This window comes from Dasypus novemcinctus, chromosome 11 (assembly GCF_030445035.2).
Source record: "Dasypus novemcinctus isolate mDasNov1 chromosome 11, mDasNov1.1.hap2, whole genome shotgun sequence".
In the NCBI taxonomy this organism is placed as follows: domain Eukaryota; kingdom Metazoa; phylum Chordata; class Mammalia; order Cingulata; family Dasypodidae; genus Dasypus; species Dasypus novemcinctus.
This window is the reverse complement of record NC_080683.1, coordinates 122,199,509-122,213,182: the sequence shown is the minus strand read 5'-3', so window position 1 is coordinate 122,213,182 and position 13,674 is coordinate 122,199,509. Positions and strand designations below refer to the sequence as shown.

The following is a 13,674-nucleotide window of genomic DNA, read 5'->3' as shown; positions in this document are numbered from 1 at the left end:
AGGACTTGTTTTCATTGGCAATACTCTTCATGAAAATTCTTTTTCTGTAGCTCTTTTTCAAAGCTTATATTTGCCAAGTCATCAGCTGGTTTGTTCCTAAATGACTTTTGAATACCTTACATGTAAAATTAGAAAATATTAATAAAGAGCACTTTGGAGTTCTTGCTAAATGTTAATGACAGTTGCCAACAATAAGTGGTAATCTACTATTTTAATGGAATTTTGAATTCACTCTAAGGAGATCATATATCTTCTCAGATTTTATTCCCAGAGTTCCTTACTTTACTTAACCAGCACACAGTCTTTTAGTGCAGAAATTAACCTAATTTTCAATGATGATGGGAGAGTGGAACAGGGGCTTTGTTTTCCCTGTCTCACAGAAAGTGTGTGCAATGATTCTCTCTCTCTGTCTACAGATGAAACCGGATGCAGCATTTTTATTTGGAAGCAAACTAGAAAGGAAACTAGTGGGAAGTGCCCTAAAGGAGAGAGGGAAAGGAGATATTCATGGAGACAAAGATATCGGATCCAAGCAAACTGAGCCAATCCGAATTAAAATCTTTGAAGGAGGGTAAGGAAGCATAAGCACAGACACACATGTTCAGTTGTAAGTCTGAGTCACTGACCCTGAACATCTGGTGAAAGCTGTGCCTACTCTGGCTGGAAGATTAAAGGGGAATTCCAACTCAATGCATATGAGTTCATGCCCTTGCTTTTGTGGCCATGTTCTATATGGTTCCAACTTCTGCCTTAAATATTTGCTTCCCCTTTTTTAAGATGTGAAATCAAGTATGTTGGTGGGCTCTCAGTTGGTTCATTCTTTAAGATTCTTTTTATGACATTTGTTAACGAATGAATTTTATACTTTGCCTATAAAAATGAAATCTTGCACACTTATGTACCATCTTAGTTACGAGTCTGTTTGTTTTTGCCCTTACTTCTACAGATTTTATTGAGACATTGAGTTTTCTGTCAGTGTCCTCTTTCTGTCCACAGTTCCAGCTAGGGCACCACACAGCATTTAGTCCTCATGCTTCTGTGGTTTCCTTGGATCTGAGACAGTTTCTTGGTCTTTAGGAATTTCTTTTCAAATATTTAAGAGTTATAGAAACTTGAATAATCAGGTTCAATGGCTGTTACTTGTGCACCTTAAAAAAATATTACAAATATGCCTGATGACTAGATTCAGATTTAATACAACATATTTTCAACCCAGTCACATGGAAGGAAAAACCCAGACTTCTACTTTAAAATGTTAAAAAGTTAAAAACAAAATACCCACGTTTGAGGAATTATGATATATCTAGCCCTATTTCTATTAACAGAAACCAAATTTGCATATTTTCACTAGCCTGAATTTAGTCCAATTATATTTAGAGTACAACCTACTGTTATTTGTTTGACCATAAGGTGCTGACAGTTTAGGGAGGTGCAATACCTGCTCTCACATGGATGCGGAGAAGAACCACCCAGTTTGTTTCCCCCTTAGGTCTGGCTCTCTTTAGATGCCTTCTCTCACCACCATTAAATCCATGTGGTTGTGAAGCTTGTCTCAACATCTTTTGGTGTCCCTCAGTTCTTAACCCAGATGAGAGAAATGTGGCTTTTCTCTTTTGTCCAAGCCTAAGTGGTCCCCGCGGCTGACCCCACACCCTTGCATCTGGCAGGCCCCTTCCCAGCACTGTGCTTGGACGGCCAGATAGCGAGACCTTCACAGCCACTCTCTGCTGTGGGGGGTGAGAGAGCGCAGGTGAACTTTTTCTTGCTATGTTTTGGTGCTCCAAAAGGATTGTGGCCATATTTTATCTCCTTCTCCTCTCATTGCCCATATTTTGGGCTATTTCCCAGTTATGCCTTAATCCATAACGCCAGCTTCACCAAGGTAGGAGCCAAGTGCTCAGTGCAGGCAGTGTGGCACTGCCTCCGGTGTGGTGATCGCCAAGCGGTAATTATTTAAAAATTAAAGTGCTATGACCAAATTTTATAAGCACACATTCCATTATTTAGTTTATAGATTTAATAATTTAAACATAACTTTTATTTTTCTCAAAATTCACTCATTCTTGGGTCTGCAGAACTGTTGTATCATAGCTATCTTATTTGAACAGATTTTTCTAATATACTGCCACATTTTATGTAGAATTTTACTCTTATTTTCATTCTGGAAGTAAGTTATTCAGCTCAAACATTAAAAATAAAAGTATTTTATTTGATATAGAATATATTTCCCATCCACTATGCAGTGGAGCTTGAAATATCCTTCCCTGAAGAAGATTAGATTTTTATAAAATAATCTGTTTTATTCTATATTGCTTATGTGATTTCATCTACTTAGGGGCAGAGAATATTGATAAGTAAAGGTCTGGGATATTTTGTGTTCTCGTTCTTTTCTACTTGATTATGAAATATGATGCGAGATACAATATAAAGTACAAACTTGTTTTAAGAACAAGTTGAAGTTAGAAATTCTTGCAAAGTGGAAAAGATTTAATGGCACAAAAGGAACGCAAATTGATTATTCATATTTTTTATTCTACTCAACTCTTAACCTACATGGGTACTAACCGAAAAATAGATAATGTTAGGGCTAAATAGCATCCAAATCAGAGCTCGCAGTTTAAATATGTCGATGAGTTTTCTCCCCTAAAAATCCTTCAGTGGATTGTGCTGTTGAAATTACTTTTATTCCTGTTGGTGGATTAGTGAGGACAAAATAGAGAAGTCTGCGGTGCTCTTGGATTATTAAAAATAGGGTAGTGCCTTTACATAAATCCACATTGAATGAGAACATTTCGTAAGTCAGTTAACCTTTTGAAATAGAAAGGAACCCCTCTTTTGGAGGAATGATATTAGACCCATAATTCTAGCTGAGCAGGATTTCAGAGATGAGAGAGAACGACACTCTTTGCATTATTCAGTGGATTGCTACTGTATTCTATGATGGATCGCACTTGCTTGTGTTCTAAACAAAATGCGGTAACTGAGCACAGTTAGGTCTTTCCCCTTGGTTACCACACTGCACAGCTAAGACTTTGTTCCTCTGACTGATTTGGTTAAACTAGATGACCCCAGACATCTTGTCAAACCTTTCTTACAAAATGCTTCTGGAAGCAAATGCAAATGTGATTGAACAATAGCTTCTCTAGTCTCATTATGTAATGGCTCCTTCCAGAAGATGCTGGAAATTTTGCCTCCTCTTTAGAGCAGAGTAATGGTTCTTGGGAAGAGAAGAGCCCCTCTGTAGACAGAGAGGGCAAGCTGAGCTCAACCAACACACTCTAGACGTTGTCAAAGGCACTCTCAAGCCAAAATTGTAAAAATAGAGGAGAAACTTGCAGTGAAGAATTCTATTATTAATTATACTTAATGTAGCAAATTTAGACATGTGTGTGTGTGTTAAGCACACATCTCTTAGATGATGTCATATTGATAAACGATGTTTGATATTGAGACATGTTGGTATGATTTTTTTTTAGATGTTTCTCCATGGGAGATCTGTACCCTAAGTCTATATATTTACACTTAATACAGGAACCAATTCCATTTTGAACACCTTGTTTTCCTGGAAATGGAGCTGAGTGAAATGTAATGAGTAGAAAGAATCGCATGCTGTTTACAATGCCAAACCTGACCCCCGGTTACTGCAGACACTTAATGCATAAATGGCATAGGCTTCATGCAAGTAGAGTTGAACAGTTGTTTATAAAAGACATAAAATTTTGCCATGCAAATGATTGGTTTTGGTTACTGTTACATACTAAAAGGATTTGAAACATTGGCTTTCCCCTTTCTCCTAAAGGTATAAATCGAATGAAGATTATGTCTATGTCCGGGGGCGTGGGCGTGGGAAGTACATTTGTGAGGAGTGTGGGATCCGCTGCAAGAAGCCAAGCATGCTCAAGAAGCACATCCGCACGCACACCGACGTGCGCCCATACGTCTGCAAGCTGTGCAACTTCGCCTTCAAAACAAAAGGTACACGCCTGCTTTGTGCAAGGAAAGGGCTCTCATTCGGGTAGGAACTTGAGTGCTATCTTATAAATGACTCTCAGGGATGGGAAGGCGGTTTTGTTGGTGCAAATATGACTTCATGAAATGCATTTTCTCCTTCGTCTAAAGTGATTATCCGGGATGTGCGAGAGCCTGAGGCTCCTGGTAGGACTCCAGTAGCAGCCTCCTGGCTATTGTCTCTGAAGGAAGTGGCTCCGAATGGCCGGGAGAGCTATTGCTTCTTGTTAGAAATGTTCTGTGGTCTAGGTTATATTTTCTTACCAGTATTGAAACAGCCATGTTAATGGGAGACGGTACCTCCAGTGGCATGAGGCAGCCGCTGGGAAGAAAACACGTGCCCATGGTTAGTTTCAAAAGCATGAATAATGTAGAGCTCCCAGACTCCCCGGTGGGCTGCTCCATCCACCGTGGCATTAATTATGCATCGAAATTGGAGAGCTCCAGTTCCTGTGTATTCGTCTGCACAGAGGCCATTTCTTATTCTAAAGGGCATAACTGTTAATTTCCTATTATGTTAGAATTTGCCTTGAAATGATATTCTATCATTGCAAACAAGGCTATCTTTAACAAGTAGCTTTAGACACAAGAATTTTCATAAGAAGATTGCTCCAGTTATACCTGTCTTATAAAATCCTGACATGTCCACAAGCCCAGTGTGCTCAGAACGCAGAGAAGAGAGTCACAGACTGCGCAACTTGGGTCGGAGCACATTCGGCGCCGGCTCCGATGGGTGCTTCGGCCATCCCCGCCCGCTTCCTTCCTTCCATCATTCCCAACGGTTTAACTTCAGACTTACACACCAAGTAGCCAGACTCATTGCCCAGCAAGGAAGAGTGTTTGATAGGAAGCCTTTCTTTATTCTTAGAATGATGGTAGTCTCAAGATAAAACAAGGAAGAGGGGCTAGTGCAGTTCCACGATAGAGAACGCAGAAACTGCCGTCCGAGAGTTTGCTAGCAGATGCCAGGCGGGCGGAGGCACCCCTGGGGGAAGGCTCCCAAGCGTCGCTAGACGAGCGCCCTGGTGGGCTCTGGGTTCAGAGCGGGCCCGTCCTCACATTAGTTTCCAACCGGTGAGGTTGCTCCGGCTGATCAGAGCCCGCAGGTCTGGGGTGGGTTCGGGGTGCTGACGAGAACGCCTTACGCTGAAGGGGCTCCGAGCCGTGACCCGACTCGCGTGTCCCAGTTCACGTGGCATCCCCGGAGGGTCTCGGCTCCCTGAGTAGGAAAGCCTGGGATCCCAGCTCCGCGTGGAGCCTGCCCCTGGACGTGTGGCACAAAGGAAAGCGGAGGCCAGGCCACAGCTCTCAGGGCTCCGTCTTCGGAAATCAGAACCCCTCGGGGTCGAGGCTGGGGGACGTTTGTCCTGATCGTTCAGGGCGGCAGTGAACTTGCGCCCAGTCATCCCGGTTTGGTGACGGTGAGTTTCTCCCTGGTTTGGCTGTGTTTCCTAGGAAACCTAACGAAGCATATGAAATCTAAAGCACACATGAAGAAATGCCTGGAGCTGGGGGTCTCGATGACGTCGGTGGACGACACGGAGACCGAGGAAGCAGGTAAATCGGCATTTAGTTCCCTGCCCGCTGGAGCGCCGAGGCCAGAGCAGCAAAAGGCATTCAGAGTTTTTTAAAAGCCAATCACTTTGCGTTTTATTAACGACTAAATTTAGACAAGAAGTCTGACACATCAAGTTTCCTGAAACCCACTGAGGAGACATGAGTGCTCGTCAGCTGTGACTGAGGGAAAAAGAGCCCTTCAAATGAAAATGCTCTTTTCTAGAACCAGGGAGGCCACAGAATTGCACTTGTGTTGTGCTAAGGATTTAAATTTTTTTGACGCTTTCTGGGAATTTTTAAATCGTTTTAGTGCATTATTGTTATTAAGAGAAAACCTAGTAGAAAACAATCATTAACCTCAAAAAAAGCCTAGGAGTTGGCCAGGCCCCCGGAGATATGACACTTATATATTGATACACCACTTCAATGTAGATACGCCACTTCTGTGTAGATACACTCCTTACACAGAGATATGCCACTTATTTATATGGAAATACAGCATTACACAGAGATAGGCCATTTACACAGAGACGCGCCCCTCACACGTGGAGGCCCATTAATCCGTCTCTGCTTGCACGGAGAGACACGTGACTTTTCTGGTCCCTCTAGTGCCACCACCAGCAGCATCATCTATACCCATATGTCGAGGGTTTTCTGTGAGGGGACCCTGTCCTGAGTGGTGAGGTCACTGTCAGGTGGGGGCGAAACCAGACAAGTGCGCAAGAGGATGAGGACCGAGACAGGTCCTCTGGGCCCGCTGCACGGCGAGAGCTCGAGGAGCTCGGGGGGTCCCAGAGAGGCAGGTGGGGGCCGAGGCCGGCCTTGCGGGGGAGAGCCGGGACCCCTGCTTCCCGCCTTGCCGCGCGGCCTCCCCGTGACCGCGTCTCTCTCCTGTTATTTCAGAAAACATGGAAGATTTGCACAAAGCAGCCGAGAAGCACAGCCTGTCCAGCCTGTCCACGGACCACCAGTTCTCGGATGCCGAGGAGTCGGACGGCGAGGACGGGGACGACAACGACGACGACGACGAGGACGACGACGACTTCGACGACCAGGGAGAGCTGACGCCCAAAACCCGGTCGAGGAGCACCAGCCCGCAGCCGCCCCGCTTCTCCTCCCTGCCCGTGAACGTCGGTGCCGTCCCCCCCGGGGGCCCCGCTGACGGCCCTCTGGCGCATTCTTCCCTCATGAGCTACCTGGTCACCTTGCCCAGCATTCAGGTCACGCAGCTCGTGACGCCAAGCGACACGCGCGAGGATGCCCGGGGGACCGCCTACCAGAGGCTGTTCCAGAGCAGAAGCACCGACTCCGAGCCGGACAAGGACAGGCTGGGGCTCCCTGGCTGCATGGAGGAGGACCTCGTGCTCTCCTCGGAGGCGGGCTCCTCCCCCAGGGACTTCTCGCCCGCCAGCCACCGCTCCTCGCCGGGGTACGACTCCTCCCCCTGTCGGGAGAACTCGCCCAAGAGGTATCTGATGCCCAAAGGAGATTTATCGCCCAGAAGACACCTGTCACCGCGGAGAGAACTGTCACCCCTGAGACATCTCTCGCCGAGAAAGGAAGCTGCCTTGAGAAGAGAGCTGTCACAGAGGGATGTGTCCCCAAGAAGGCATTTGTCCCCGAGGAGGCCAGTGTCACCCGGGAAAGACGTGATGGCTCGGAGAGACCTGTCTCCCCGGAGAGAGCGAAGATACAAGACCACCGTGAGAGCGCCGTCCCCCCGAAGGGCCCTGTACCCCAACCCGCTGTTGCCCCTGGGGCAGTATTTGCAAGCAGAGCCCATCCTGCTCGCGCCTCCCGTGAGTATCGGGCTCCCTCTTTTACTCCCTGCAGGGGTCCCCTGGGCCCTTGGCAAACCCCATGAAATTCACCATGGCATGGAGATTTGCAGGTGCCACGTGCTTTGGGCAGGACCGAGGGTTTGCCTCAAAGCTATAGTGTATTTCCAGGTTACAGCCTTTCTAGAAGCTTCCTAAGCCTTCCTAAAGGCAACATGAGCTGAAACCCTGGAATTGCATGAATTAGAGCCCCTGGTGGGGACACTGAGGTGCTGTTGGTAGAACTCTTGTCCGGGTAAGGATTCTGCCTGGCCTCCCAAGTTCTGATTTTGTTATAAATGTATGCCACACTCATTCCTTGGCGCAGAGTGGACAAGGAAAACCAGGGAGTGCCACACCCGTGCTGCTGGTCAAAGCCCTGGGCATACCTCCACTGCTCCCGCCACCAGGGAACTTGAGAGTGAGCAAGGGTGAGGGGGTGGGCACACGGCGGGGGGGGCCCAGGAGAGCCAGGGCAGGTGGCGGGGGGATTTCTGTGGCCTGCCCTCCTGTGTGAAGGCCATGCAGGCCGGCCTGGTGCTGACCCCAGGAGGCACCCACGGGCCGGCAGGCCCCAGGAGGCCAGATGTCTCTCTCAGTTTCTTTAGGGTTTTTACAAACCTGTAAAGCCAGCACTTAGCAGGCGTGGAAAGTGGTTCATTTGTAGTGAGTTGGCTTCCCGTGTGCAGTGCTCTCTTCCTAGGCTCTGCTGCTCACTCTCTCCTGGATTCCCTCTGCCCCGGGATCCCCTCTGCCCCAGGATCCTGTCTACCCCCTAGATCCCATCTCCCCCAGGATCTCCTCTGCCTCTGGATCTCCTCTGCTCCTGGATCCCCTCTGCCCCTGGATCCCCTCTGCTCCGGGATCCCCTCTACCCCCTGGATCCCCTCTCCCCCAGGATCTCCTCTGCCCCTGGATCCCCTCTGCCCACTGGATCCCCTCTGGGGCCCCTCTCCCCCTGGGCCCCCCTCCCCTCTCCCCTCTCTCCCCTGGATCTCCTCTGTTCCCCTCTGGGTTCCCCCAGCTTCCTTCCCTGCCCTGGGTACCCACCCCCACAGGGCCCCCTCTAGGTCCCTTCTCCCCTCTGGCCCCCTCCCCCCTGAATCCCCTCCCCCTCCTCTCTCTTCGCTGGATCCCTTCTGTTCCCCTCTGAGTCTTCCCCCCAGGTCCCCTCTCCTTCTCATCCCCCCCACACTGGAACCCTCTCCCCTCTGGGGCCCCTCTCCCCTCTGGGTCCGCCCCCCTCGGGCCCCCTCCCCTTGGGCCCCTCTGCCCTCTGGTCTCTGCCGTTGGCTTAGCACCACCCTTCGAAGTCCGGGGGAGGCACTGCACCATCCCTGCCCTGGGGCCAGGTACTTCCCTCCCATTGTGTTTTGGCCAACCCGAGTCCTAAGCTTGGGTGTCGTTTTAAACTCCAGGATGCTCCATCCCTGTGCTCAACATCTGCTTTCACCAGCCTGGAACCACCCTGGTCTTCATGGCGCAGTCACAGCCCAGGTTATCAGCCACCTAAGCAGGCCAAGAAGTGGTCGTTGCCACGTGTTTTTGAGTCTGGGTGGTGCCAAGTAGAACGGAGGGGTTTCCTCCTGTAGCTTAGGTCACTGCCAACAGAGCCCTCCTGTCCCGGTGGGCTTAGGACACCAGGCCTGAGGACACATGCCTCTTGCTGGCGTGGAGGAACCTGCCCCTAAGACGCTGGTGGGAGTGTGAGGAGAGGCTCCCTGTGCGCCCTGAGGCTCCTCAGCTGCCCTTACCAGCTGGACAGATACTGTGGCATTTGTGAGATGTTGGGGCATCTTCAGTCAACTGCAGTTACTGAAAAATAAGGCTCTCATTGCAAGCACGCTGATGACTAGTAGTAGCCACACGTGGTCCACCTGTTCAGAGGAACAGGGGGATGGACTTAGGGAGTCCATCTACTTTGGGAATACATGCCCAGAAAGTTCTTGCTGGAAGCAGATTGGTTCAGTAAGTCCTGAGTGTGCACCATGTTTTTGAACCAGCTCTTAACACAACCCATATATGAATTCATTGCTATTTCCTTCTGTGATTTAAGTAAGATTGGAGTTTGCCTACCACCTTGTAAGGTCCAAATTACAAGAAAAAACAGGGTTGCAGATGAGGAAGAATCCAAATTTTTCTGGGGGTAGAGAGGGGTAAGGGATGGCGGGAGGATGTGTGGGGATGTATGGAGATGCCACTTTCAGAGCAGTGCAGGTGGTACGTGGAGGCACTTGTCCTTGGACCACCTACGTCTGTGCTTTTGACCATTTCGCTTCTGAGTCAAAAAAGGCTGAGTCTCATTGTGTGGTTCTAAGTTCTGTGTAGCTATGGAAACAAATACAGAAAATAGAACTAGCACCATCAAATATTGAATTCTGGCCCAGAATTTTAAGGCTCCTTAGTTCATGAGTAGCCAAGAATGTAAGTGGAAGTAATGCTATGAAAAGAAGAATTAACACACAATTGCCTTTCTGCACCAGCTATGTAGTTAAATGTGGGTTGCAGCTATTTGAAATGTTTGATGCCAAGTACTGCCCCCATGCATAACTTCACTACAAAAAGTGCCACCAATAGAAGACTTAAACGGCCTTACCTGTGATTTCATGGAGCTGGTCTTCCTTGGGAACCGTCCCTTGAGCAGGAATTTGTCCCTCCAGACCAGTGTCTTGTGCAATGGAGCCGACACCCTATGGGTCATCACCGCCATTTTGTCATCTGTTCCGTGGAAAGTTTTTTTAAAAAATGTCACTTTTCATTCTTGTCGCTCCAATCCTACTCAACACTTAAGAAACATATTCAGAATCTGCCCAGCATATAAACAGATGGCAGTCTTCTTCCTTCTGAAATACATGGGTACATTCTGATTTAGTTAGAGCTACTTCCTTTTAAATTTAAAAAACTCTCTTTAGTGTTTTTTTTACTGGGTAAACTTTTCCTGATAGTTATCCATTCTTTTCTGTTCCTGTTCTCTGATGGAAAAAAAAACTAGAAATGTATCTCTGTACATAGCGGAGCACACATGGATGCTGGTTAGAAACAAAAGTGCCTTCCCGGGCTGACCCCGTCATTCAGGGCTGTAAAGGACAGCTGGGATAGCTCCTTCGTCTTGTGAAATGGGAAGTCAGTGGCAGGAGTAGGTGCTCAGAGTGTTGGGATGGGGGGCCGGGGGGGGGCCGAGGGCCGCCGCGGGAGGCTGGCTCTGACACGCGCTCTGTTTCCCTGCAGAATCTGAGAAGAGGCCCACCTCAGGTCCCCTACTTCGGTCTCTATGGAGACCCAGAAGGTGCTTTTGAACATCAGGGCCCCAGCCTGGCCCCCGAGCCGCCCGCCGACCACGTCTTCAGCCACCTTCCGCTGCACTCCCAGCTCCAGGTGCGGGCTCCTGTTCCAATGGTGCCAGTGGGCGGGATACAGCTGGTCCACTCCGTGCCGCCGGCCCTGCCCGGCTTCCACCCGCCCAGCGTGCCTCTCCCCATGGAGGGCTCGGAGGAGAAGAGGGGCGCCTTCGGGGAGCCCTTCGCCCGAGAGCTCTCCCCTCTCTCCAAGCGGCGGGAGGGGCGAGCGGCCCCGGGGCTGCGGTCGTCTGGTCGACCCAGCGCGCCCACCTCTCCCCGGCTGCTGGTGAAGCAGAGCACGTCGGAGGACAGCCTCAACGCGGCCGAGCGCGAGCAGGAGGAGAACCTACAGACCTGCACGAAAGCCATCGCCTCGCTCCGCATCGCCGCAGAGGAGGCCTCTCTGCTGGGGGCCGAGCAGGCCCGGGCGCCGGAGCCCCAGCAGGGCCCCTGGGAAGGCGCCCACGCGGGCATCAGACCCTTCAGCGGGCCCGAGCCTGGCCCGGCCTGCCCCTCGGCTGCCCCCGCCGACCCGCAGGAGGGCCAGGCCAGCTTTGGTACTTCACAGACGGCGTTAGCTCATTCCACGTTTTACAGCCAGGGTGGGCTGGAGGAAAAACAGCCGGGCTTCCCCGACAGCCAGGAGCTGGCTTCAAGCACAGGGGACGGCCAGGAGCCTGCGTCGTTGGAGAAGAGTCAGCTACAGTGATCTCAGATGCATGGAGACTTTCATTTACACATTTTCCCTTTTTTTTTTCCCTAGAAATAGAGGTAATCAAGTTTATAGCATGCCTGTCCTAAGTTACAGTAGTTTGCTATTATATATACTTTTGTTATATCAAATGAATTCGGTAAAATACCAAGTCATCATGAGCCTGACCAAAACAAAATTTGAAATTAACCTATTGGGTCTGGTACTTTTAAAATTGTACAGATGTTTGTGCCTTTTCTTTACTTTGCTTATATTCTTATAAGCATTTTTTAGCAGTAATTTGTACATATTTTAGAATTTGTGTATCTGCTTTGTAATAAATGTAATTTCTTTCCTTTTTTGGACACTTGGATCTAAATGATGTAAAGCAAAACAGCATCAATATATATGTGAGGTTGCACTAAAACATATTTTTATATGATTAAAACTGAACAGCTTTTATGTACAGCTCCAATTCTGTAATACTAATATTTATTTACTTTGTTTCATAAATTGTACATTTTTTCTTAATGTTGTGGATTGCTTTTCTATGTGAAGCATGGGGTTTACTGTTGCGAAACTAGAACAAAAATGTATATTGTAAACAAAGATATTTAAACTAAGGTATCTTATTCTGCACTTCTGCATTAGTTCAAAACAAAACGATAAAGGATGTATCAGTCAGTTCTTAACTCCTGTAAATTTTTTTTTGTCTCTTGTTTGCTGGATTGACTATAACTTAAGTGCTGATCGTGATTTTAAACTGATAGTACCGTAAAGCATTAAAGTAAACTATGTGCTATTGTGAATTTTTTTCAAAGCTTTATAAATCAGTTATAAATAATATTAAAAGTATTTGGTCCTATGTGAACATGTTGATCTATATACTCAACTGAAAATATGGGAAAACATTCCGCCCCATGTAAATATGTACAAGTGCATCACTGGTACAATTTTATGTAACTCGGTTGGACACTAGGTTGCCACAGACCTAGGCTAGAGAGCTTTTCCAGGTTAAGTGACGAGGCACAGCGGACTGTGTGCGCTCGGGCATCGGCCGGCCCGGCGGCTCGGCAGGCGGCGCTGTGCGCTGCCCGCAGAGGGGCCCTGGGCAGAGAAACCTGCTTGGTCCCAGCTGCAAGTGGTGGCGATGGAAAGGGTTGCGCCTGGCCCCGGGGCGGCCGTGCGACGGGGCAGGGATGGCGACCTGCTCGCCGCTCGGCCTGTCTCGCTGGCCGGTGCGCCGGCCACCGGGGCTGGCATCAGCCTTAGGGGAAGCCGCTCTGTCCTCACTTAGGGGCTGAGCGGCCCTCCCGGCTATCTCAGGGCAGAGGGGAGAGGAGCTTTCAAGGGAGAAGAACTCGGGGGGCGGGGGGCAGCATCTTTTGCATATCCCATTCAGAACGGCTTTGGGCTAGCGTCTGGAGGTGGGACAGCCGTTGGTGCAGGTCCAGTGGGGTGGCCTGGGGGCAGGTACGGTGACCTGTGCACGCACACATGGTCTGGTTATTCGTGCTGTCTAGTGGATTCTAATTCTGTGAAACCAAGTTTGTATATTGAATGACAAGGAGTGTTCTTTAAAAGAGAAATAAATATGCGGTTCCATGCTTGCGGCGTCTAGTGTTTCTGTGTTGCTTTACAAGCTGACTCCCCAGTCTGTTGCTAAAGAAGTGTGGACGCTGCCATCTGTTCCTCTCCTGGCCCGGCTCTGCCCACCCTCAGGACCGCTGCGGAGGCGAGCTTTGAACCAGGGGGGCGACGCCCGCTGACGTGCGCCGTGCACCGCCTGGTTAGACAAGAGCGAGGTCGTCCACGGCTGGGCTCCAGAAGCGGGCACCCAAACCCAGATACGGCCAGGCCAGCAGAGCCTGCTGGCCCAGAGGCATCGTGAGTGACACACACCATCCTTTTCCCTCCTGCCTCCGTCTCAGGAGGGACAGGCACCTGCAAGCCCCTGGAAAACCACTTTATTTTTGCTGAGATGACTGAAGCCAAAAACCTACTGGAATATATCATAAACTACCCACAAGTCGGGGTGCTCTGAAGAAAATAAAGTTGAACCTTTTTTTTCCCCTTTGGTAATAAAAGTAGAACCTCTTTAAGGGTTGAAAGTCTATCAGGATCTCCATTATAAAACTCGCAAAGTGATGGGTTTACAACTTGCCTGTTTTACCATATGAGCCAAACTCTCTTGAAATTCTGTTTTATGAAGGTAAATGAAAGGTCAACTCAGCCAGCCAGCACGGCATGTGTCAGCTGCAGA

General features: G+C 49.0%; 1 protein-coding gene across 10 annotated transcripts in view; it reads left to right on the top strand.

Moving 5' to 3' along the window:
• HIVEP2 (HIVEP zinc finger 2) overlaps positions 1-13,021 on the top strand; it is a 172,794-nt gene extending 159,773 nt beyond the window's left edge. For all 10 annotated transcript variants that reach the window (XM_058307567.2, XM_058307568.2, XM_058307570.1 and 7 more), the window contains 5 exons: positions 417-571; positions 3,800-3,975; positions 5,464-5,565; positions 6,469-7,364; positions 10,611-13,021. In XM_058307567.2, the coding sequence (XP_058163550.1) occupies positions 417-571; positions 3,800-3,975; positions 5,464-5,565; positions 6,469-7,364; positions 10,611-11,429 (2,148 nt within the window). In that variant the 3' untranslated portion in view covers positions 11,430-13,021. The remainder of the gene's footprint in view (positions 1-416; positions 572-3,799; positions 3,976-5,463; positions 5,566-6,468; positions 7,365-10,610) is intronic.
• The last annotated feature ends 653 nt before the right edge of the window (positions 13,022-13,674 follow it).